The 24,414-nt window shown below is 36.3% G+C and overlaps 2 protein-coding genes across 2 annotated transcripts; both read right to left on the bottom strand.

Annotated features, from left to right (window-relative positions):
• Positions 1 to 1,615: 1,615 nt before the first annotated feature.
• On the bottom strand, positions 1,616 to 2,595 carry LOC131635828 (transcription factor bHLH117-like). Its single transcript, XM_058906475.1, has one exon. The coding sequence runs from the start codon at positions 2,577 to 2,579 to the stop codon at positions 1,701 to 1,703; it is 879 nt and encodes a 292-aa protein (XP_058762458.1). The 5' UTR covers positions 2,580 to 2,595; the 3' UTR covers positions 1,616 to 1,700.
• Positions 2,596 to 8,282: 5,687 nt separating this feature from the next.
• LOC131635829 (histone-lysine N-methyltransferase ATXR3-like) lies at positions 8,283 to 22,819 on the bottom strand. Its single transcript, XM_058906476.1, has 20 exons — positions 22,582 to 22,819; positions 19,939 to 22,368; positions 19,747 to 19,803; positions 17,823 to 18,962; positions 17,221 to 17,591; positions 16,586 to 17,134; positions 16,401 to 16,501; positions 14,846 to 15,884; positions 14,674 to 14,745; positions 13,857 to 13,967; positions 13,656 to 13,756; positions 12,461 to 12,560; positions 12,265 to 12,360; positions 11,876 to 12,043; positions 11,658 to 11,783; positions 11,187 to 11,240; positions 10,559 to 10,806; positions 10,357 to 10,465; positions 9,957 to 10,259; positions 8,283 to 9,234 (listed from the first exon to the last, which is right to left on the bottom strand). The coding sequence occupies exons 2-20, from the start codon at positions 22,247 to 22,249 to the stop codon at positions 9,067 to 9,069; spliced, it is 7,224 nt and encodes a 2,407-aa protein (XP_058762459.1). The 5' UTR covers positions 22,250 to 22,368; positions 22,582 to 22,819; the 3' UTR covers positions 8,283 to 9,066.
• Between the last annotated feature and the right edge of the window lie 1,595 nt (positions 22,820 to 24,414).

Here is a 24,414-nt window from a genome sequence, read left to right as displayed (position 1 = left end):
AAAAATTCCAGAGATTGAACGCTTGCGACTTGCATTACCTATTAGGCATATTTCTTCCGCCATGAGCAGGATTTTTCTCCTCCTTTGAGTCCTCCAGCAATGATTTTCAAAGTGAGGTCTGTTCTGCCAGGCTCGTGGCCTTCTTCGATACTTTGACCTCTTCTAGGCCCCAGTTCTTCCCCTGGCTTCTCTTTGTACTAAGGCCTTTTCTATTTGAGCTCCAGGTGCCTCCTTAGACTTACTTTTTCAGGAAACCTTTCTAGAGCAATCTTTCAATCTCATGTTTCAAGTGATGGAAATCATATGTGTGGTGGCCCCGTATACACTGCTACTTACACCGCTTATCCGAGTTGTTTCCCATGGAATCTCCCTTGGGTGAATACGACTTGAGGATGATCTTTGCGTGATAGACATCTTACAAAATCCGCTCTCGGCCTGTACTCAATGGGCTGAAGCATTCCAAAGGATTTCGGGCGAGTTTAAAGGACGCTCTTATAACGAACTAGTATTGTATTATAGTGCCTTATTTGTCCGCCTACCTCCGATTTTCCAACTACTCGCTCCTTTTTGTCCATTGCTCTCTTCTCAGGATTTCTCTCTCCCCCTCCCTTTTATGTAGTATTCCATTCTGGCCATGACTTCCTTCTATTGAGTCAATAATCACCTCTGAATGATGATTTAGAATCAGACTTTGATGAGCAAGGTTCTCGTATTCGATATTCCCCATTAGCCATAAATGCTCATCTCAAACATATATGAACTAGTTATTGGCCAACACCATAGTTGGATTGCCATCTTCAACCCACCTCATTCACATATCTAATCGATTTATGCCTTATTTACTAAGATGGGTGGGTTGCCTTACCCGGTCCAATAAATTATCCGGAAGACACAAAAAATAATAATTAAAATTTAAGTTGTGTTTAATTAACTTTTTTTTATATTTATATGATTTTAGCTTAATCTTTCAAATAATAAATAATCATCCCAAAATTATCAAAACGGCTTTCTTTAGTCTGAGAAACAAAGCTTTTAATCGGTGGGTTTTTCAAAACCGTCGATTCTACAATTTTTATAGATTTTTTTCGGTTCGCATTAGTTTAATAATTTACCCGATTCAACAATCAGACCAGACTGATGATCCCTCTAATTCTCAATTTCGGCCGATTAGTTCATTCCGTTTTTAAGACACCGATGTAAAGTTCAAATTTATCTTTCTCAAATATCAAACTTATCAAATCTAATTTGATTTAATCATCATCTAAATTTAAAATTAAATATAATAATACTCTATAATCCTTAAATAATAAATATTAATTTAAATAGATAGTCCTCCCAAGGTATTTGGAATTAAAACAAAACAAAAAAACTCGTATAACCTGTGTGTACTATCTGTCTTACCTGAGACTTATTAAAAAAAAGTTGGTGAAATACCTAAGACTTATTAAATAATTAAACTAAAAATAAATAAAAATATGAAAGCATATTAAACATTAAAGAATGCTCAAGTCCTTTGATACTTAACTAAACAAAGCATTAATAAATTTAGTTTAACCATAACTAAGCAAGAAAGTTTTTTTCTTCCTAAGATTAAAAAAAAGTTAACCCAAAGAAAATCACTACAAAGCTTTGACAGAAACAGAGAGTAAGCATAAAAAGACATTGAAAAGATGTTAGAAACGATGTCGTTTTGTCAATCCTTAGTGAAAGAAAGTCTTGGAAGAAGAATCATTATCAGAGATATTCTGCTGCTGCTGTTGTTGTCTTCTCTCTGATGATTTTCTGAGCACAGAGATTTGTTCCATGGAGAAAACACAGTAGCCCTGTGAACAAAGCTTTGTTTGTGCTACCGGTGAGTTCACCACAACTTGCAACGCCTGGCTTCGGTTCAGCTTCTTCAATTCACCAAAAACACCGTCGCCGCCGCCTCCGCTGTAGGTTGTGGTTGAATGAGAAGGCATTGACTGAAGAACAGATGACTGTGCCTGCAAAAACTTGACATATTTGTAAGCCTCTTCAAAAAGGGTAGCTTGATCCATTTTCTTATCCCATGGCATTAGTTTCTGCAAACAACGTGTTTTGTCGCTTAGCGTTTGTCTTCTCTGTCTTGCTAACTTGCTCTGAGGAATCAAGGAAGGAGATTTTCCACGGACAAAGTGAGGTTGTTTCTGTGGTGGTGGTGGTGGAGGAGTTGTTTCTGGGTGGCGGAGGCGTTTTCTGTTAGAGTGTTCAAGGGAATGAAGCTGAGGGAGACGGTGGAAAGTATCAAAGGGTGGTGGGTAGTATTGGGGGAGGAAGTTGAAGGGTTGTTGTTGAAATGGGAGATGTTCTTCTAGTTGAGGAAGATTAAGAGGGTGTTCGGTTTTTGGAACAATGAGGAAATTGTTCTTGTTGTTAAGGTAAGGAGTTTGGTCGGTGGCAGATTGAGGGAGGTTGGGAAGTTGAGGTTCGTCGGTTATGGTGTGGAAGTTGTCAGTGAAGAAGGAAGGGTTGAAAGTGAGAAGAGATTGGAGGCTGAAGGCGGAGAACATTGGGTCTATGGCGGAGGAGGAGGTGTCGCCGGGAAACATTGGGTCCATTGATTGATGCTTGAGATGTGTGTGAGAAACTGAGAATGAAAAGAAAAAAGTGAAGAGGAGATATATAGTAGGAGGAGTGAGAGTGAGTATTCGTGTATTAATCATTTCATTTCAAAATGTTAAGCGTGGTTCCATAAAAAGACAAATGTAAACCGTGAGTTTGTTACTAGTTCTAGAGAGGAGTGAACAGACCTCTCCATCTGTATCTCCATCTGTATCCCAATTAGGGGTGGCAAAACGGGCCGCCCGCCCCGCCCGCCGTCCGCCCCGCCTTATGCCCGCCAAAAAACGAGCGGGGCGGGCATGCCCGCCAAGTATAATGGGCATCAAAATCATGCCCGCCCCGCCAAGATGGCGGGTGGCGGGTTTACCCGCTTATTTTTATTTATATTTTTTTAATAGATTAATATGCTTTTTTTACCTTTTAATTAAACTTTTCACTTATTTTTTAAAACAATTTTTTATAAAAGTAATTTTTTAACAAATTTACTCTAAAAAATATTACATATATTTATAAATAAATGTATAAAATAAACCATCAAGAATTGCAATTACTAGAATTAACTAAAAAAAAGAGTGAGTTTTGGAGGAGGAGTGGGTTTTGGCGAGCGGCGGACTTTGGCGGGGTGGGTATGGCGGGCGGCAGGTTTTGGTGGGGCGGATTTTGGCGAGCGGCGAGCCTAAAATCTCAACTCAACCCGCCAATTTTTGGCGGGTGCGCGGGCGGCCCGGCGGGCCCCGCCCGTTTTGCCACCCATAATCCCAATCACTGTAAAGAAAAAATTTCAAACTATTTCGTCGTTATCTTTCTTAATAGAGCCCAAATGAGATCACTAATCCTAGAGAAAATGTGTAGAGAAAACTTGTATAACTAATTAATTATCGAAAAGAGTTTCTTTGCAATTAAATATTTGTTTTTTTATTGTTAGGATCATGTTTTTTAATTATAGATTTTTTTTAATAAAAAATAAGAAAATTTACAAAACTAATATATTATAAAAATTACAAATAAGAAAAGAGAAAATATTTTCTTGAATAAATAAAATGATATTAAATTTCAATGTGAAGAAAATACATATAAAAGATAAATTATATATCATAAAATTTAATTAAAATCTTTTATGTACCTTATTATTAGAATTCATGTCGCATAACTTGATTGAATACATGTCGAATGGATAAATTATCCATGTTTTTTATGGAATAACATACCTCACTATTTAGTTTTACGCATTGAAAATATTTAATGTCATTAATAAAGATTGATATTTCCATATTTATAATTAGTGTTTTAATTTTTAAACAGCTAAAAATTGAATTGTAAAATCGAGAATGTGTTAAACCAATCGTTAGTTGGTTCAGTGGTGATTAGCGCTGAATTTGGTAGGGAGGACCACGGTTCCATCCCCGCAACTACGATCGGAAGAGAACTGGAACCACTTGCCAAAACTGACCCCGAACCGGACTAAACCGTTGGTTATAAACCAAAAAAAAAATTGAGAATGTGTTAAATGTATATAAATAATATTTGATTGCCTGAAATATGAATATCTAAATATCATTCTTAAAAATACTTCACAAGAATACGAAAATGTTTGTTGTCCACCTCTCTCTCTCTTCATGTGAGAATGTCAAAATAGTGTATAAAAATAAAGGGTGTCCTTATAAAAGGCCTCGAAAGAATAACATCACTTTATTCATTTAGTATAAACATTTAGTGTCATATACATTACTCCAATCTAATACACATGTTCACAAAAACAATAGAGGAATGGTGGATAATGATAATTTCATACTTTTAAATAATGATGTTTGGTCAAAATACTCATCTTCAGCCTTAATTTTAAGGGTGTCATTATACACACTCGAGTTAGTATGTGCGCCAAGTGGGGCTATGTTTAGAATGAAGCATATATTAAGAGTTGGTGATATGAGCCTTATAAAACTTAGAAGATGTGGTATTGGGTTTCGGTCAGTCTGTAACAATTTCTCCCTAAACCTTTAGTTGACTGAGTTGCGTGATGGTTTGAATTTGATAATTCTGCCTTATCTATATTTAACAAAGTTCTTTTTTGGGTGCCCTTTTGCTTAGGGAAGTAATTAAATAATTAGGATTCCTTTGTTAGGATTTTGATCAAATTAGTATGGAGTATTATGAATTGGCTTGCCTCAGAGAAACCAAACTAAACCATTTGCAGATTCAAAACCATTTTGTATTTCTAAAAAGTTGGAAAAACAATGTCACTAGCAGTTTACTGTCTTTGTATTTCTCCCAATGTTAAAAAACCTTGGCAATTGCCTAGCGTATAGATGGAATTGCAAAGCAGGAATGATTAAATGATTCAAATCACTAACTTTGAACTCGTTGGAAAGAATGTGATGACCAATGAGAGGGAATAGACACTCATGGAAGGAAATTGTGCATCCCCCATACCTGCCACATACCCTTTGGTATTCACCTGAAGGGCGAACACTCCAATCTACTAACAGACCCACATTGATCATTGCTTGGGTGAAGGTGTCGCCATGAGAGAAAGAGGACACAGTTTCTAATAGCTTCGAATTTACCCAAACTCCAAAAATATCTACACCCATTGTTTCAAAAACCCTAAAATAGGTAAACAAATAAGAAGATAGACAACTCAAACGCAAGGACTTGAGAACTTCCACGGGAGACTAAAATTGTAAGTGAAATTGACAGACAAAAATTTCTCAAGCACAAATCAACTCTCATCCTAGAGGGTCTTCAGAAGAGAGTGTATAAGATTGAAGAAATTTCTTGTGCAAAGCTAATAATAGTCAATAAGAGATAATAATGACTCTTCGAGAATCCCATATACTTCCTTAGAAAGTTTGAGGTCGTAGATCACTTCCCACCATCAAACGGTTGAGATCTACCTAAAATTATTCGAAAGGAACTCGAGTATCCTCAATATAGGCATAGCATGATTGGTAACTAGTATGGAGATATGTGTCTATCATCCTCCGCACCTTGCAATGCCACGTAAGAGCTTTGTTTCAAATTTGTTACTTCCCAAGAACGGTGACGTTCCAACAGATATCTCCACATTGTGGCCTCATGGTCGGGGAAAATCATCCACCCCAAACTACTTGCTCTGTACAATATGAGACAGGGGATTGGGGCAACTGTTCCAGGGCGACTAAAAGGCCCAAAAGACATAAAGGTCAAACACACGGAAGGGAAAAAGTGAGACAAAAATAGACAGATCCTAAGCGTGACTAATATGGGCCTTTTCCGCTGTCCAAATTTATATAACGATCTTTTACATTTCACGTTCATTCTCACATTTCAATTGCTAATAGCTCATATTTAATTTAACAGAGTTAATGCACCATTTTCCAAGTATGAGTTCTATTCATCATTGACACTACATTTCTCACTCTTCTGACTTGAGTGTTCGAGTGCTAATCTTATAGATTGGCCCATCTCCACCGCATTGGAAACTTAGACCATCATCGCATCGTGTCAATTCAACCTTTTTAATCATGATTTTGTTTATGAGCCGAACATAATTCATATCTAATTAAGAAAAAAATTCTTAATCTTGGTAATATCCTTTTATAAAAAATAAATAAATATTGCATCTTATGATTTAAAAAGACTTAAAAGCATTTTTTTTCAAATGATACTAGTATTTAGGGCGATGTACTACTATATAGTAGTAGTTACCTTTTATTTAAATTGTTTGATGTAAAAGAAGAATTGAATTTTTTAACTTTTTTTTATTTCAAGTAATTTGTAATAAAAATATTAACTAATTTAGTACATTTTTTGAAATGACAACGGTAAAATATTTGTAACAATTTTTCAAAAGAATTTTTGAGTAATTCTCTTATTTTCATTTTCACTAAAGAGTACTTTTTGAAAATAAATAAACAATATCTCAATCTATCTCATAATATTTTTAGTCATCGGTAGAAATTTCATTTTTGTCTCCGCTTCTGGAGACGTATCTCCAAAAGCACTTTTTTTTTATTTAATATTGAATTGTTACGTAGTGTATCCATGGAACCGTTTAAACAACTTTAAGTAAAAGTTTCGTAAATGTATCTCTGAAAACACGAATATTTTTATAAACGTATATGGTGCGTGAAAAACCTTAAGGGTGGGATGAGAGATTTATTCACACGGTAAAACAAATACCCCTAATACTTTTGCATAAAAATATGTTAACTCTGTTTGAATTTAAATTATACTAAAAAAATGTAAAAGGATGTTATAAGAAAAAGAAACAGGTGGAATGGGGAGACTGGAGGGAAAGAAAGAAGTATGGTTCGTACGTTAAATTGTGATTTTGGTGAGAGAGAGAGAGAGAGAAGGTAGTACTGTACTGTACAGTGTGAAAAACGGTTTGTTATATATGTCTGCCCTGATTCTGATAAGACCTGCTTGTGGCCGTTTTGCAACACGCTGCCGCCTTTGTCGGTCCATATTTTTTCCTTTTTGTCTTTATCTCATTTTGGCCGCAGGGAGCCTTCTTTTGTATATGTAATGCATTGTGATTGTATCATCACACCGGAACCGAACCATGATGCATGTCATCATTAAAATCACTCATCCAAGGAAAAGCATGTGATGGCTAGCTAGAATGATGATGCATGTGTCAATATCGAATAGAAATATCCTCTATCATTCTTTCTTTCTCACATCCATGCATACATGATGCATATACATTCTCATACACCATTAGTAGTATTAGTACTAGTACTAGGTATATAACGTTTATATATCTGGACAGGACAGTAATACCTCAACTTTCTGCAATTACGAATTACCACTGCCTCATATCGTTTTTGTTGGTCAGTACTCAGTAGTTATATACAGTAGTGCACTGCATATTATCACTGCAATTTCCAGACATACTCCGACACTTCAATGTCAGATGTTCCTTAAACACTACAACCTAATTACCTGGTAGTTTGGTTACAGCTGAATTAACATCATAAAATTAAATCACCCATTTACATATATGACATAATTAGTATCAAATTGGTTTAGACTAATCTACTGAAATATATAATCAAATGAAACCATTTGATTTGGTTCAAGTGATTATATTGAATTGGATAATTGTAATTTGATGAACTTAAATCAGTCAAAATAATAGACTAACTTTGAAATAAGTTGTACAAAAATTACCCAATTACGGAAAGGATATCAGGAACTGGGTAAAGTATGTAAAAGAACCATTCCCTCAAGCTCGAGAGAACATGTTGAATTGAACTATCAGATCTTTTTAGAGGTGGATTAAAAAATCGAGCATCCGATATATCTGATTTTTCTAAAAATATTTGAGAAATTTGCATATGTATTGGGTTTAAAAAAGTTTGGTAAATCATCATACCAAAATTTTTAAATGTCTGGTAAAAACACATAACGAATTTTTAAATGCCCATTAGAAATGCAAAATTTGACATGAAACAGTAAATAGAATACCAGATTTTTAAAACAAATTACCGGATTTTTTGTTGAGTGGTACTTGTGAAGTGAAAAAAAAAAAATCTAAAATCTAATTTGAGATGGGGTAAATAATGAGTATTTTTGTCATTATTGCAATGGGGTGCCAGGTTAAATGCAGGGTAAATGCGGGTGACGGATTTAACTCTCCTCGTAGAGGCAAGTGAACGTTTTTAAATCAAAAATTGTATTGTAGACATGCTAAAAGAAAGTATAGAACCCAGTTGGAGATGCTTTGATGGCCTCCTAAAAACCAAAAGCAATAATATCCTTTGCGCCAAATAATAGATGTATAATTATTTCTCCCTACACAACATTGGTTACCAGCTACTGATTACAAGCAATATCACCTGATATTATTGAAGGTTAAATGAGCTCAAAATTCCAGCCAGCCTTTCTAAGTCTAGTAGACAATTGCCAGCTCAACACAAACTCGCCAGCATCAGATTGCTAACACCCCACCATTCAATTTACAAGAAATATGCAAGTCGGAAAATATAATGAAGCAACGGAAATATAATGAAGTAACTCCACCTATTTTTATTAAAAACTACTACCGAATCCATTCTAGTTCTAGACATTTGCCAATTTTCAACACTGACGCAAGTCATCCCAAATCAAAATAGTTGTAGTCATCACAGAGACCATTCATCATCAGGAAAACTACATTGCACATTTTATCATATAAAACATTGCCCTACCTAACATATAGATGCTAACACATCAAGGCCTTGAATTAACCTTACTTTATCCTTCCTAACTTTCATTTCATATGTTACACAGGAGTGAAACACTGCCCTACAATCAAATGAATTAGAGTTCAATGGTCAAGAAAAACTGTACATAAGAATGACTAAAATGAGGCACAAGGAAAACAACCCTTGGATTAATAATTACAGAACCCCGCCCTAAAAGAGGCAGGCAGCTGCGAATGATGAACCCTTCCATATCTGATAATAGGTGTTTCACCGGGTAGTCTCTGCCCACTTCTTCATAAAATGCAAGAATTTAACGGTCCCACGCGGCCTCTGGTCTGTGCCTCAACCAATGAACCATCTCTCTGTCCAATGTAGAGTTATTTATTACAGCATCTAACATTGGGCTACCAAAGAATTTTGGACAACTTCTATACGACCATATCTGGTCTTTGGGCCAGGATCTCTGCGGCTGCTTCTCCTGGATAAACAAAACAGATTGTCATCACTGACATCAAAGACAAAATCACAGAGAGCATATCAAGCCTAGCCTTCAAACATTTAATTGTCAACAGTGTTAAAGCTATCCAATTGAAAATCTTTATCTAATTGAAGATGTTTGAGCTAGCCATTGGAGATAGAAATGTGTCGACACATATTACGTTGGGTGTCCAGACAGTTGCTGAGAACGGGTTTTCTATTAACAAAAAATGAAGGCATAGGCTTCATGTAAGGTTGTTTACCAAGTATTCAAGAAATCCTTTCTTTAGTTGGCTTTCTCAGTAACCTAAGAGAAACTGCTAGTTGCAGACGAGATATCTTTGATAGATGAATTTAAAAGCTCACTTTTAAACTCAGGTACAAGCATCTTGATTCTACATTTTAGAAAAGCAGAATTGACTGTCCTTGTGTGCTCCTTTCCTAGTTTAGGACCCTCCAAAACTATTTAAGTTAACCAAAAATAAAAGAGGAACTTCATATACACTCATCACTTCAAACATCATTTCACCTACTATAGGGATATGGTTGTTGATAACTTTAACACAATTATTCATTTATTGGAATAAGACTTGATTGCTATTGCTGATGGAACCATATCAATTTAGGGAAAATTTTATCCAATGGAACATTTCTTATTTGTTGTTACTTTCCCCCAAAACTAAGTTAAGAACCGGAATAACAATTATAGTAAAAAGAACTAACCATTCTTGCCAGCATAGATCTGACAGTCCTTGGACCATAAACTCGATTCTGTGATGGCTTCTGAGCCTTGGTATAAAAGGAACTGATGTCTGGTAAAGACAAACACCCCCTGCTTGCTCTAACCAAGCTCTGATCTGGATCTGCATTACTCTGATTATGCCAAAAGATCAGCTGCCCCAAACAATAATTTTTACCATATACCTTCCTGTACTCCTGAATCTCTGCTCCCAGCTTGTTAGTATACTTGGGGCCTAAGTCAAGTGGACTAATATGGACGGGCGGTGAAGTAACGGTTTGATATTCCTGAAAGAAAACAAGATATTTTAAAATCTGAAGTTTAAAATGCAAAGAAAAATAGACTGCCCTTTGCAGCTTGGTATTCACGATTGGAAAAACATACATGTATTCTAAAGAAGTGCTTGGTATAAGAGTAAATATGGAGTAAGTCAGCAGCAGCATCATGCCGACATTTATATGTACAAGAAAGACTTCGGATCTCATCCCTCAACCTATCAACAAAGGGTGAGAAAATAAACTTTAAAGATTGCAAGTTCCACCGGGTTCAAATACATACAGACAAGCTAGAAGCAAGAACCAATTACCAAAATAGAGATTTCCGAAGCTCTTTCTGAATATCTTTCGAACCTGAAGGATCGTGAGCATGAATTTTGGATTTAAGATCATTCAAGATGTCTTCTTCCACATGAGCGGCTATGCACTGAAGAAGCTCCTCAACAAATGAGCCCTCTCCTTTCCAGAGAGACGAAACAGTTGCTTCAGGACTGAGTTTCTCAATAGGAGGCGGTGCTTTCCGAGGATCACCAAATATACATCTCATAACATACCTTACCTGTAATATTCCATCAAAGATTAAAATCCCCCAAACTAAAATGAAATGGAAAATTAATGATGTGCAGTGAGATAAAACTGTAAAAAATGAGTTCACTTTCTCTCCTTTCAGATACACAGAAGGGAATATTGGGGAAGTGCATACTTAGCATACAGCATAGGGTATAAATTTCTTGATCATATATAGAAATAGAAACTGTCAGTATATTTAACTTTCCTATCTTAACAGTATTAGCCTGGTGCTTCTTTTTACAAGCCCAAAACAGAAACGCTAATCTTTAGCATTCCTCCTTTCTGAACATGTTTTAAGTGCCAAACTTTTTTCTCATCGTTATAAATACAAATAACAAAGAAGCAACTAGCCCATAGAGAGGCACACACCTTATCGAGAGTGACAGCAAGATTCTGAAGCCTTTGGTTGTACACTCCCTCCGCCTGAGTCAAAAACCAAAGAAATAAAATAAAATAAAATAAAAAGTTTCAATGGAATATAAGAATTCTTAGAATTTGGATCGGATTTAACTCAATCTACAAAATTGGTCTGTGGGTTGAGCGATGTGTCCTTCATCTACAAAATTCCAGCCTACATAATATATCACGTTCTATGTGGGACTCAACCCTCCCTTCACTCATGCCCGAGACCGGACATCTAAAGCATGACTCAAGTGGCCCAATAACAAATGATCCAACCGATTTGGGATAGGCTCAAATACCATCTTTGTAAGGTGAAAGATAACTCTGACTTATTATATTTGTTTAGACCATATTACACCCAACGTAGAACTCTCAAGAAAAAAATTGAAAATGTCATCTTTATGATAAAGAAGCACGTGAAGGGAATAGTGAACACACCTGAACCTCAGCATCACTCCTTTCAACTTCAAGAAATACATCTGAAAAATATTTTCTCTTTTCTTCGAGATTATGCTTTAGAATTTCTTCAGGAAGTTTCGTTCTTTCAAAATTGACGAATCTCACCTTTAAAACAGGAGAAATGAAAGCCAAATTTAATACATAACATCCTCAAAAACTAAAATAAAATATTGGTAAAAACACAGGAAGCTACATACGAGGCGAGCTGCATAGGCAATAAGCCAATCTGGCAGGCCCCCAAGCAAACAAATGCCAAAACCAGCTCTACCAAGGTCATTATAATCCTCTTCAGACACAGAGTTTGATTCACAAGCTTCTAGCATCAAATAATGCCGATCAAGAATTCCATGTGAGTCCTTCAAAACCTGAGAGAAGGGACAACAGATGAAGTAACCAAACAAATTAAATGGAAATATAAACTGTTTTGTTCAACTTTTAAAGCAACCCCAACCAGGGTTTCATGTCAAGCACATTACAAGTTTCAACCATGGCAAGTATGTATAGAACTTCCATTGAAGTCGTCAAAATATCACATTTCTCCTTTTATTTTCTTAGCAAGAGTTGAAAATTTTGAAATAATCCAAACCTTTTGAAACGCCCCTTCACCAGTCAGATTCAAGTAGCTCCCCCGGCATACTTGGCTTCCACACAAACAAACTGATGCTTCATACTCCTCCTTGCTCTACAATAAGATGAATACAGAATATGTTTTCATTAGACAATATATTGCAGATACGTTTTTTATTGCCATGAATAGATAGAAATCAGCAGGCTGGACAAACCTCAGTAACAGAATTGTAATCAAAAGTGATTTCCTCACCATGTTGAATATTACGAACACTATAAATACCAATTTGATACTGACCATCAACAGCAGTGACTCTGAAAAAAGTCAAAAAGGACAATAGATGATAGCCAGAAACGATATTTGTAATTTTATAACAAAAAATGTAGCAAAAGGATTATGCCCCAGATTTATAATCCTCAGCCGCTAATCAATAAATATATCAGAGCAATTACTAAGGACAGCACTGGGCTAAAATATAAAAAGTAACACTGGATTAAATCTGAAATAAGTTTGATTCCTTGCATCTTTGCTGCCACAGCAAAGACAGTAGAAAAAATTAATGGAAGCTCCATAAACAGACTAGTTAATGTTTCTTGACAAAGAAGCATTTAAAGGCCACTTGAACGTTGTGGAACAAAAGCAATAAGAGACAACAGGAAATCATAAGGTTTTTTACTTTTAAAAATGTGTAGCAAAAAGAATATGAAGCAGCAACTTAACACGTTGATTCGATTTTCAATCCAATAGTATGGTCATGTATAAAAACCAGGTATTTATGTTCTGAATAGCAAAAACATAGTAGACTTAACCTATGTAGCACGACACCTCTGAAAAAATGTGTGTTTGTGTCCGTGTCGGACACCGACACTGACACTTGTGATTAAGTTTAATTTATTCATTTTTTCAAATTATTACTGGTGTCGCCGTGTCAGTATCAGTGTCGTGTTCGAGGTGTCCGTGCTTCATAGGACTTGACCAATAATAAAATTAAAAAGGAACTATCACATATACACACCTATGTAAAAATTTTAGCATTTTAAACAATTACTTGACCATAGAAACTAAAATATTATTTAAGCCTTCTTATGCCCACGTAATGGACCATAAGCCGTCATACAGGTTTTCCAAAGAAAGCCGGCTGGAGACACATCCAAAATGAAGTAAGACTAAGCATAAGGAGATAATGATAAAAAATGTACAACAAAATTAATCATGATTGTAACTAAGATAAAACCATGGCAGTAACAGGGGAATGTATGTGCATAATCTTTCATGGAAATGAGCAGTGGCTGCCCAAAAAAATGCCTAGCAAACCAATTGTTCCACAGGAACGAGAACTAGTGTCAAGGCTGAAAAGGTCAGAAAATAGATTTATACAAATCAGATAGCATGCATGATAAACCACTTACTTGGCTTCACAATTGGGTCGGCAAGAATGACATATTCGACTAGCATAATTAGCCTTGTGCATGGCATCAACGACAACTAAGTCATACCCATCCGCATCACCCTGTGATAAAAATTGCTAAATTAATAAGTGCAGAACTAAAAGATGAGTAAACTGTATCGAGTTAAAGATCATCATCTTGTCATTTTGAAGTGACGGGCACCTTTGGTCTCTCAAGGTAGATGTTATAGAACTCTGGTGCTGGATCTGTACTATCTTTCTGCAGAGATCGAATCCCATCTTGTTTCTCAAACCACTTCCACACAGGATAAACCTGTAAAAAAGATTTAATATAATTACAATGCCTCCCTGTCACAACATATAACGCCGAAACAATGATTTCAAAACAGAACCTCCCCATTTATAGAAGATACACTTAAGCATAACAGCAACTTTATTCAGGAGAACGGACACCTCTATATGAACACATTGTAAATGAAACACAGAACAACACTTAATAAAAAACTTTGGCTGGTAAAGAAAATAATAGTCTAAATCCCCAAACCAAATAAGAATACCAATTATCAGATGCCTACTTAATATGTTTAACATGTAAAGCATAAGAATGTTTAGAATTGTAAAGAATAGATCATACCTAGTTTATTCATGACAAAGAGTACCAAAACAATTAGCTGTGTTCACATTTTTTTATTCTCTCTATTGGATAGATTATTTTTATTCTCTCTATTAAATAGATTATTGCCCAAGTATTTGACAGTATGCAGCATGTGCAAAACCAAATGTTTAGGTTTCGGAAAGAATGGATCATAACTAGTTTAATCAAGTTAGAGAACACAGAATGTATGCAAAGTTTCCTATTCTCTCTAGTAGATGAATTGATGCTTGGAAATTTGACTTTATTCTAGAAACCTGCAATTAGTCCAGAGGTAGAGGCTAGAGCACCGCAAAACATGTATAATTTGCACATAAATAATCCAGAAAGAAGGTACATAAGTGAAATTACAGAAACATGTATTTACCTCTCCCAAAAACTCCACAACAAAATCATCTTGAGAGAAGCCTTCTTCCTTGTTGCAAACAACACCAAGCCCCTGCATGATCCATCCCAACAGACAGTCTGGGTAAAATAACCGTTTAAAAGCAGTAAAGAGAAAATGCCAGTGGATGTTAAATAACAAAAAGAACATATACCTTTCTATAAGCTACATATTTGTCATCTGGACGACTGTCTATGGCCTTTAGAATACCTTGACACATTCTAGTCATTCTTGCATCACAATCTTCTTCAGCGCGTCTTTTAATATCTTCAATAACAGGCTGCAAAGGGTAGCTCATTGGAGTATTTCCAGTTCCAGTAGAGCTCCTAACATGCTTATTCAATGTTTGAAGGAGCACGTCTTCTATAAACAAATGCTTCTCTTGCAGAGACCAATCTAACTCCCCTGGCATAGAATCAAGCAAAAGGTTGTGTGTATAAGGATCAATGCCATAAACTTCTTGCTCAATAACCTCATTTCCAAGCTGCTTTCTAGGTTTGAAATCTTTGACTTCAGGAAGTTCCATATCTGACTCCTCTGTGCCATTCTTTTGTGCACTCAGCTTCTCTGCATAATCATCTGGTAATGAAACCCGCATCTTCCTTCGCACCTCCTCCTCATCAGCTACAATGCAATAATGATCAATGACTTCATATTTCCTGGTAACTGGAGGAACCAGACTTGCTTTTGTCATGCGAGCACCCCACTCTCGGTCATCAGTTATGAAATTTGACTCTTCCTCGGGTGAGAAGCATCCATCCCCTCTTGGTTCCCTAACCAAAATTTGTGAGCGTACTTCATGGTCACTTTCAGACTCAGTTGACGTAGTATCACTGTCACTCTTGTCATCATCAAAAGACCGATCAAGATCATCAGATGTTTCACTGTCTGAGCCCATGGATTTCTTATTCAACTTTGATAAGCGCCTCCTAATATCTCTATCAGAGGTATACTCTACATTATCCAAAATATTATGTTTTCCATTACTCCTGTACTTCCTTTCTTTCACTAATCTATTTTTCTTATACTTTGATGAAGTAGAACAGAACATTGCTGGCGAGTCACTGTCCCATGACTTCAGTAGGACATCTCTGCCATGCACATTTTTAGAACTCGCTTCCAACCGAGCTGCCAGTTGAATAAATAGTGTGATAATGTGATTCATGTCACCAGAATCACCCCGATTTTTCGCTCTGTAATCAATAAGCAAACAGAAGTCAAAATTTAATGTAAATATTAGGGGCAGGGTAAGGAGACAAGATTGTGAGTGGTCAGATGAAACACACCCATTTTAGATTACCCATGAAATATGAGCTAAATGAACAAATTTATAAAAAGAAACAACTATGCATTACATATAATATATATTTTTGAAGATAGTATCCAGATGCAAAAAACAACTAGAATTTATGCAAACTCATCAAACTTAACATGGATCGAAAACAATTATAACTGTAAAACAGTAGAGCTAATGCATACAGATGAGAATCAAATGGATGAACCTCCAAGGCAAGAAGACACAGTGCTTCATCAGACTTGGACAAAACTATGAACTATAAGATCTTTGCATCATTGTCCTCAAAACTAATAAACCATACCATCCTCATTTCAAAGTGTCCAGCAGTATATAAACCAGGCATCAGGAGAAAAAGAGGACAATCACCTTCTCCCAAGAAAAAAGAAAGAAAAAAAAGAAAACGAGAACTTACTTTATTGCATCACGGCACATTCTACTTATGTCCTCTTTGACAGAGCTTAATCCACGGCTACTGTAATAACCATTTTTCATTTTAGCCTCAATTTCTGCAACCTATTAATAAAAAATACCAGCAGAAATCATGAGTCACAAAAGGCATCTTCATAATAATAAATTTTTAAGAATAAATCGCACTACCTTGTGTACAAAGAAGTCACAAGAGTTTGACTTCATGATTTCCTTTAGTCTTGAAGCAAGGAATTCCTCCATCTTCTTAAAACCACTTTCAGACTTCTTAATTGCCCAACGTCTTGTGCGAGCATCCCTAGATAAAATGGAAGAGGACCTTCTAGCATCATATAGTTTGGACCGCTTGTATAAGTTTTGACGAAATAACTGTTTTGCCGAATCTCTCTTATCCACGCTATCAAAATACTCTTTCAGTTGACCAAAATCATCTATTCCTAAATTGCTGGATTTGGATGTAGATGAAACTTGTTCTGTAAAATGTTTAAGACTTCTAATTTTATGAGGCTCCTCTGCAATTCTATCCATGCGTGAACTTCTGCTCTTGATCCATTTCACATTAGTAAATTTAGGAGTTAGCTCTCCAAACTGGCTGCATCCTCTAATGTCTATGGTACATAAACCAGGAAATGAAAGAATCATTTTCTCAAGCATGTCAGCCGTAATATTGTTACAGCCCATTAGAATGATTGAATTGATCTTGTCTCTCTTATAAGCATTCTGCAGAAAAAATCAACAAGTCCTATGTGAAGGAAGAATAAAAAACATACCAAAAATGTGAATCAGAAAATATATATCCGACCTACCATAATGTTCCACAACACAGTATCAGTGCAAGAAGGCCCTAAGGATGACAAATTGGCCTGTATTGAAACTTCCTTGTAAAACCTTACAGCAGCACTCCAATGCTTGCACGTCATTGATGCAAATACAAGGGACTTAAAATCAGATCTCAAAAAATGGAAAATTCGTGCCAATAACGAACCATCCAATAAGCCCCAGCTTCCCACTTCAGAATCAGAGATACCAATTTCGTCTTCATGAAAAGTAGCATCACTACATAGATCTTCAAAAGTGGGTTCATTCTTGGCAATGGTAACATCATCTTCCAAACCGCTGTCTTCTTCATTATCATCAACCAGCATCCGGGCTCTTTTGGCAGCTCGTGTGTCGCCTTCTGAAAATTTACATGCCCCAACACACACAATAAACAAGAAAATAATAAGACCGCTTGAATTGAATTTCCAGAATAAGTCTAATCTAGTGAACATTACCCCCACACAAGCACATGACAAAGCCACACACATTATTCGGAAGTTTGAACCAAAAATAAAAAAGCAGACAAAATCAAATTTTACAGAGATAGAGAAGAGTGGGGGTGGAGAGGAATATGAAGGACCAAAATTACCTGATTTCCAATATATCTGTTTCTCAATATCTTTCTTTGGTTGTCTTGCATTGATCCAGGGATCTAAAACCTCATTTATAGCAGCGGCCAACTCACGGCTCTTGTATGATTTCATAACCAGTTCGTGCAGCTTCCCACGTGTAAAACCAACAAACTGAGGGTGCATCCTGTTAAACATACTTGAACTTGTGTAAGATCCACCATATGAAACACCTTGAGTTTGCTTTGATGGATGATCAAAGCATGCACCCAATGTTGAACTGCTTTTTTGGTGGCTCGTGAAATAGACATCTGTAGTTTCTGTGGTAGAGGTAATAGGAACCCAGAGTTTATCATGTTTCCTAAACACACTGCTATGCCTTTTTACAATTCCTTGATCTGCTAAATATTGTAGCTCTGAAAATGATGAAGGCCCTTTCTCACGTCCAGAACCATCAATGTAATACCAGTCACCCAAATGTAGCTGCAACTCCTGGATAGTACAGAGATGGTCTTTAGGGACACTAATGGACTCCATGCTTTGGTAAGAACCCTGATCACTAACTGATTTTGACTGAGAATCGTCTTCGGTTGATGTTCTCTTACTATCACAGGTTGAAGTGAATGGCCAAGCTGACCTTGGATGTTGTCTATCCTTGCCTCGGGTCTGGTGGCGTGACTCAGTGAGCAGCAATCCCTGATCATTGACAACGCATGCATTTATCCTTACCACTGAAAGAACATTTCCTTTCATTCCTTTGACAGAAGAAGGCTTACTTTGAATAGACTTGCTTGCAGCATTGCAATCAACCCACTCATCAGCACCAACAGCCCACAAAGGGAGATCAAGACTCCTGTTTTGAGAAGGAAAATACAAGTCATCTTTTTCAGGCCATCGAGGATCCTCACATCCAGACTTTGGCATTTGGCACAACAGAAAACCATTATTTAGAACAAGTTTTTTCCTAGAACATCGATCGTGGGCATCATCGTTCCTCTTCCAGTCACCACCTTTGCATGGCCAAAGGGTAGAAAACCAATCCTTAGGAATGCCAAACCCATTACCCATGTTGTCTATAAACTGAGATTCAGAATCTCTTGTTGCTAAATCAGTACTTGAATCACAATCTTCTCTAGTGCAGGAAACATGCCAAGGAAAACCTGAACAGAGACGAACACTTTTGTCACAGCTTCACAAGACATACAACTCAAAATGCATATCCATTTACTTTTGGAATTTCCCAGATATAGAATAATGATAATGAACAAAATAGTTTTTGGTGCATTGGCAAAACACAGCAAATTAAATTGCAACTTTGAATTCCATATATGGTGAAAAATAAACCACACTTGGTTAGCCTTTTTTTTAAATAAAAAAATTGAAGTATGATTTTATTCAGTTAATCTGCTTCCAATGGATAGAAGAATTCAAAATTACAGACCAACTCAACTCACAATATCAATGGCAAAGATTAAAATGACATTTTGGACCAACTCAACTCACAATATCAATGGCAAAGATTAAAATGACAGCATTGGATTGACATAAACTTTTGTTTAACTGAGAATTAGAAAAAGTAGGCAAGCAGAAGAAAATGGTTTTTTACAAAAGAAAAGGGTTATTGAGTAAAGCATAAAGTGATATGCAAAATACCATAAATTTATAAATAATCACAAGTTATTTAGATTTCAGGCCCCAACTCTTTATACTATCTCCAAGGACAAAACTACAGTACAAATCAAGTGAATGCTTATATATAACATTCAAATTCGTATAATCTCTCAACCTGTCAACTGTTACCAACTTCAAGACAAGAGTCAACATGCCAATGCGCAAACACACAACTCTGATAATAAAATAACCTCAATATTGCCAGGTAATGTAAAACAAAAACAAAATGACCAAAATGACCAATAACTAAAATCACCACGGCAGAATACATACCTTCATGGTCTCCTAATCCATCTTCCTCTGCATATTCAAATTTCAATTGCAAAGCTTCTGCAAATAAATAATAATAATTACCAAGTTTGGAATAGATATTTCAGAGTAAATAGGGAGAAAAAAGTAAGTTTCAGAAATCTTTTCACACTTTTTAAAAAAATTCAAAAGAATAGCATTGACAGGATAAAACACCTTTTACTGCCTCAAGTTCCAACCCAGGAATGACATCATAACCCTCTAACAGATTTTGAACTCTTTCATCAATATAGAAGTTGTCCAAAAGTTCAGATGTAAGTACACTCTCGCTAGGGTGTCCGCGTGGCAGCAGCGAGGGGCCCGGCTTTCCCAGATAATTCTCAGGACCAGATTGAATATCTGCAGTATCGGCCAAAATATTACCAGAAGCTTCTGGAGGATTTACAAGCTGAGTTATTGCATCTGACACAATGGACGGGAAACTCTGAGCAGCCAATGGTGACACTGCATTTTCAACTGTTAGCCATCTGTCACTATCCAAGTGCTTGATAAAGTGATCTGACATTAGTACCCCTTCATCAACAAGGAGCTTAATGTCACACAATTTGGCAGGCCCATTTTCTACACCACCGTAATCAAGGTAAAACCATTTTCCTGATGACAAATCTGTCACCACAGGGACATGAGGAGGGGTATCACAAATGTCCATATCTTCTTCCATTGAAGGCAGCTCATCGGGAGGTGGTTGTGGCTCAAGGTGTGGAGATTCTTTTGGATCAATAGTGGGACTACAGGACTTCTGTTCCTCAACGAGTTGACTATCACTAATATCTTTCTCAATTGACTCGTCAGTCTTTTGCACGTTTCTTTCACCTCGAGATCCTGTAACTGAAAAATCCGACTCCCTTTGAATGTGTTTATCTTCATCACTCTTACAACTATTTGGAGAATTCTGCTTATCACCTGATGAGTTCTTGCAACTTGTTTCATCATGAACATCCTTCCTAGTTTGATCAAGGGGGGATCCTCCTACTAAATTTGGAATACAGTCCCTGTGATCATGATGCCGACCTTGATCTTGTGGCAACTGCTCGACGCGTGCTGGACTTCTCAATTTATGACTGTGCTGTCGCCAACCCTGATCTTGTGGCGACTGCTCAGTGAGTGCTGGACTTCTCATCTTATGATCATGCTGTCGCCAGCACTGATCTTGTGGCGACTGTCCGGTGCGCGCTGGACTTCTCAATTTAGGATCATGCTGTCGACTTCTGTCCCAGCTCCTCATATATGGAGACCTCTCCCGGCCATGGGGGGATTTCTCCCGGTTATATGGAGATCTCTCATGACTAAAGGGCGATCGGCGCACTGGAGTACGGTCTCTATGATCATAATGCCTACTTCGGTCACGTGGGGACCACTCAGACTGAACAGGGCTGCGTTCATGCCTGTCATAAGCTGGTCTGGAAGAGAAAGAAGATTCATGATTTCTAGAAGAATACTTTTCTGCAGAAAGTCTGGTAGAATTATTATTATTATTTCTATAAGACTGCTCCACAGGGCGACGAGAATAGCTCTCTGAAAAAGGATAGCTATCATCAGAAAGCCTTCTACTTTTTGAACTTGTAAAATCTGCAGAATGCTTCCGCTCATAGCTGTCAAAATCATTACCGAGCCTCTTCAAGCGACTTCCAGAAGTGTAATCTCGTGTATGATCCTTACCATTGCTATATGCATTTTTCTCGTCATCTACAATCTTTGAACCGTTCCTTATATTCCTCTGCTGTGCATTCTCCCACCTGGGAGAATTTTTCGCATGCTGATTCCCACTTCTATTAATAAATTCTTTCTTCCTAATAGAATCTTCACCTGTATATCTCCAAGAAGGTGGGGTACGTTCACGTTGAAATTTCCAAACTTTGTCCTTACCTGAATAATTTCTGCGGTTACTGTTGTTACCATAATCATTCTTCCCAATTGGTCCATTATACCATCTATCTGGATTAAACTCTCCCCTCTCGGCGTCATCTTTCACACCTCTCCAAGGCCCATATTCATTTTCTCCTCTCCTACCCTTCTCAGGAACAGTCTCTCCTCTTTCCACGTCGTCTCTTCTCCATTTCCCATGATGAAATTCTCCCTTCTCAAACTCCCTTGCTTTCCATCTATCACTAACAATCTCCTCATTCTCAATCTCACTTCGTCTCGACGGCATATTCATTTCCGGCACAAACTCTCCATTCTCTATTTCAACTTCACTTCTAGGCCACTTCAAAGTAACCAATTCACCCTCTTCTACGTCTTCCTTCTGCACCTTATCACCACATATCATTTCACCATTCTCAACATCACTTCCACTTCTCTTATCCACTCTATCCAACGCTAATTCACTCCCCCTCGACTTCATATTCATAAGCAACTTGGAGTTGAAGCCATTCCCACTACTGCCTCCGCAATGCGTTTTCTCTGAACTCGATAACCTCTCCATACTATACTGCAAAGGCATGCATGCGACACCTCCATCGCCCATGGAAATCTCACCTTGGACGTTAGAAAACCCTAGCTCTTCCTTTGGCCGGGGCTATTGATGCTCATGCTTCTAACGCTTCACCTCTTCTTAATCCTTAATCCTCGCACAAATCAAAAACCCTAAATCACACCACAAAAAACACAATTAGCAAAGAGATTAAAACCAAAAACAAATGCATATAATTCAACACCGCCATAACCGAAAATCGCGACGTAAGAAAATCCGTTCGTGATTCATACACTACGAACCGACTCCATTGAAATCGAGAACGTGAATTGATGAAAACACTGACGATGATTCGATGAAGAAGAGTAACCAGAAGAGAGAATTACCGAAGAAATGAAAGAGAGAAGAATATAGATCGGAGAAGAAGCGAAGCTCGTGGTGATGAATCTTGGAGGGAGAGAAGAAATGAGATCGAGAAGTTGAAATTCTCGCGAGATGAATTGTTGAATGAATAGGGTAATTAGTAACAGTGGCTTCTTTCTCTTCTCTTTCGCGCTTCGTTATGTTTTCTTCTTTGCGTTGTGTTTGTGTTCTTGTTGCTCTGGATTAAAGACGAAAACCTTCGTTTTTATTATTTTTCGAGTTTTTTTTTTATCTTTTTATTGATTTATCGGTTAAGTGAAATACGGAAATGCCCCTGCCAGATTGTTGTATTTAATACTAATGATTATATTTTTGGGCTTGGTGTTTTGACTTGACGAGAAAAGTCCAATTGAAATGATAAGAAAAAAGAACAATGCACTCACTAGCCAATTAAAAGAGCGAGAGAAGAAAGCATAAGCATATATATTAATATTACAGATTAACATGACACAGAAAAGTATTCACAATGTTAAAAACACAATAGCTTGTTCTATATTGATTCTCATTACCCCTTACGTGGAAAAACCATTTTGATGTGTGAAAACTACGTTACTTAGGTGTGAAAACCCAATAAATCTACTAAATCTCACTTAAATTAACTTTAAAAGTGGATTGGATTAGATCATTGTGTAATTGGGTTACAGGTAAACCCGTAAAATTAATGGATTATTGAGTGACTATTTTTTTGTTTTTTTTATAATTATATAAGTGATGACTTTGATATTTTTAGTCTTGGTTACTTCAATTTCAATTTTTGAACAACTTTTATAATGTTTTATGCAATTTTAGGTTATAGTGTAATATAACTTTGATTTTTGTAAATATGTTTATGATGAATTTTATCGTGCATTTAGACATTCGATGTTAAAAAAAAATGACGGTGATATGTTAAACTATTTATCAAGAAAAAATATGACACGTCATTAATAATTATGTAAGGAAGAAAGAAAATTGAGTAACCTACTACCCAACCCAATCCAACCCATAAATTTGTAGTTTTATTCAAACCGACTCAATGATATAGTGGGTGATTATTTTACCTCGTCCAAACTATTGTACCATGTATGGGTTGTATTATGATTTTGGCTAAATTCAAACTAGACGGACTCATGTACACCCTTGACATTACCCGTTGGTAAAATTACGCAACTAGTGTTTCTCTTGATAGTCTATTATCACTATCAGATTAAAATTTTAATTTTAATTTATGTTTGTAATAGCAGATGTTGCTTTTACATTTTGTTTTATTTTATGATTCATTGTACACTTGTTTTTTGATTTTTTTTTATTCATTCGATAAATTATGTATTTGAACTATATGTAAGATAGATACATCAATTAATTAATGAACATAAAAAATTAAAATTAAAATTATATATTTGAATTATATGTAAGATAGATACATCAATTATTTAATGAACCTAAAAAAATTAAAATTTACTTATAAATACGAATTGAGAGAGTATATAAAAGACGGATAAATTTACATCTGAAGAGTTACACCATGAATTACACTCCCTTCATAACTTCACATCGGATAAATATTTTTTAAAATCAACCGTTGAATTGAAATATTCTATCATATAAATCATACCTATAAATTTTCAGATTAATCTATAAAGATTTTTTATACCATCAAGATGTCCAAAGATTAACCTTAAAATGAACTTCATATAACATTAATTTTGATGTAATTTTGATGTAATTAGTGACATAGTAAATCATTATAGATTAATCTCATACTTTATAGATATGATTTATATGATAGTATGTTTCAATCCAACGGTTGATTTTAA

The sequence above is a fragment of the Vicia villosa genome, unplaced genomic scaffold, assembly GCF_029867415.1.
Source record: "Vicia villosa cultivar HV-30 ecotype Madison, WI unplaced genomic scaffold, Vvil1.0 ctg.001555F_1_1, whole genome shotgun sequence".
Lineage (NCBI taxonomy): Eukaryota > Viridiplantae > Streptophyta > Magnoliopsida > Fabales > Fabaceae > Vicia > Vicia villosa.
This window is presented reverse-complemented; position numbering and strand designations above follow the sequence as displayed.

Excerpts from the sequence above, each read along its gene's own strand:
- LOC131635828 (XM_058906475.1), bottom strand. The coding sequence starts at position 2,579 with ATGGACCCAATGTTTCCCGGCGACACCTCCTCCTCCGCCATAGACCCA.
- LOC131635829 (XM_058906476.1), bottom strand. The coding sequence starts at position 22,249 with ATGGGCGATGGAGGTGTCGCATGCATGCCTTTGCAGTATAGTATGGAG. Across the intron at positions 13,968-14,673 it reads TTGTGGAGTTTTTGGGAGAG|GTTTATCCTGTGTGGAAGTG; the intron begins GTAAATACATGT and ends TCTTTTTTACAG. Across the intron at positions 12,561-13,655 it reads CGACCCAATTGTGAAGCCAA|AGTCACTGCTGTTGATGGTC; the intron begins GTAAGTGGTTTA and ends GACTTTTTTCAG.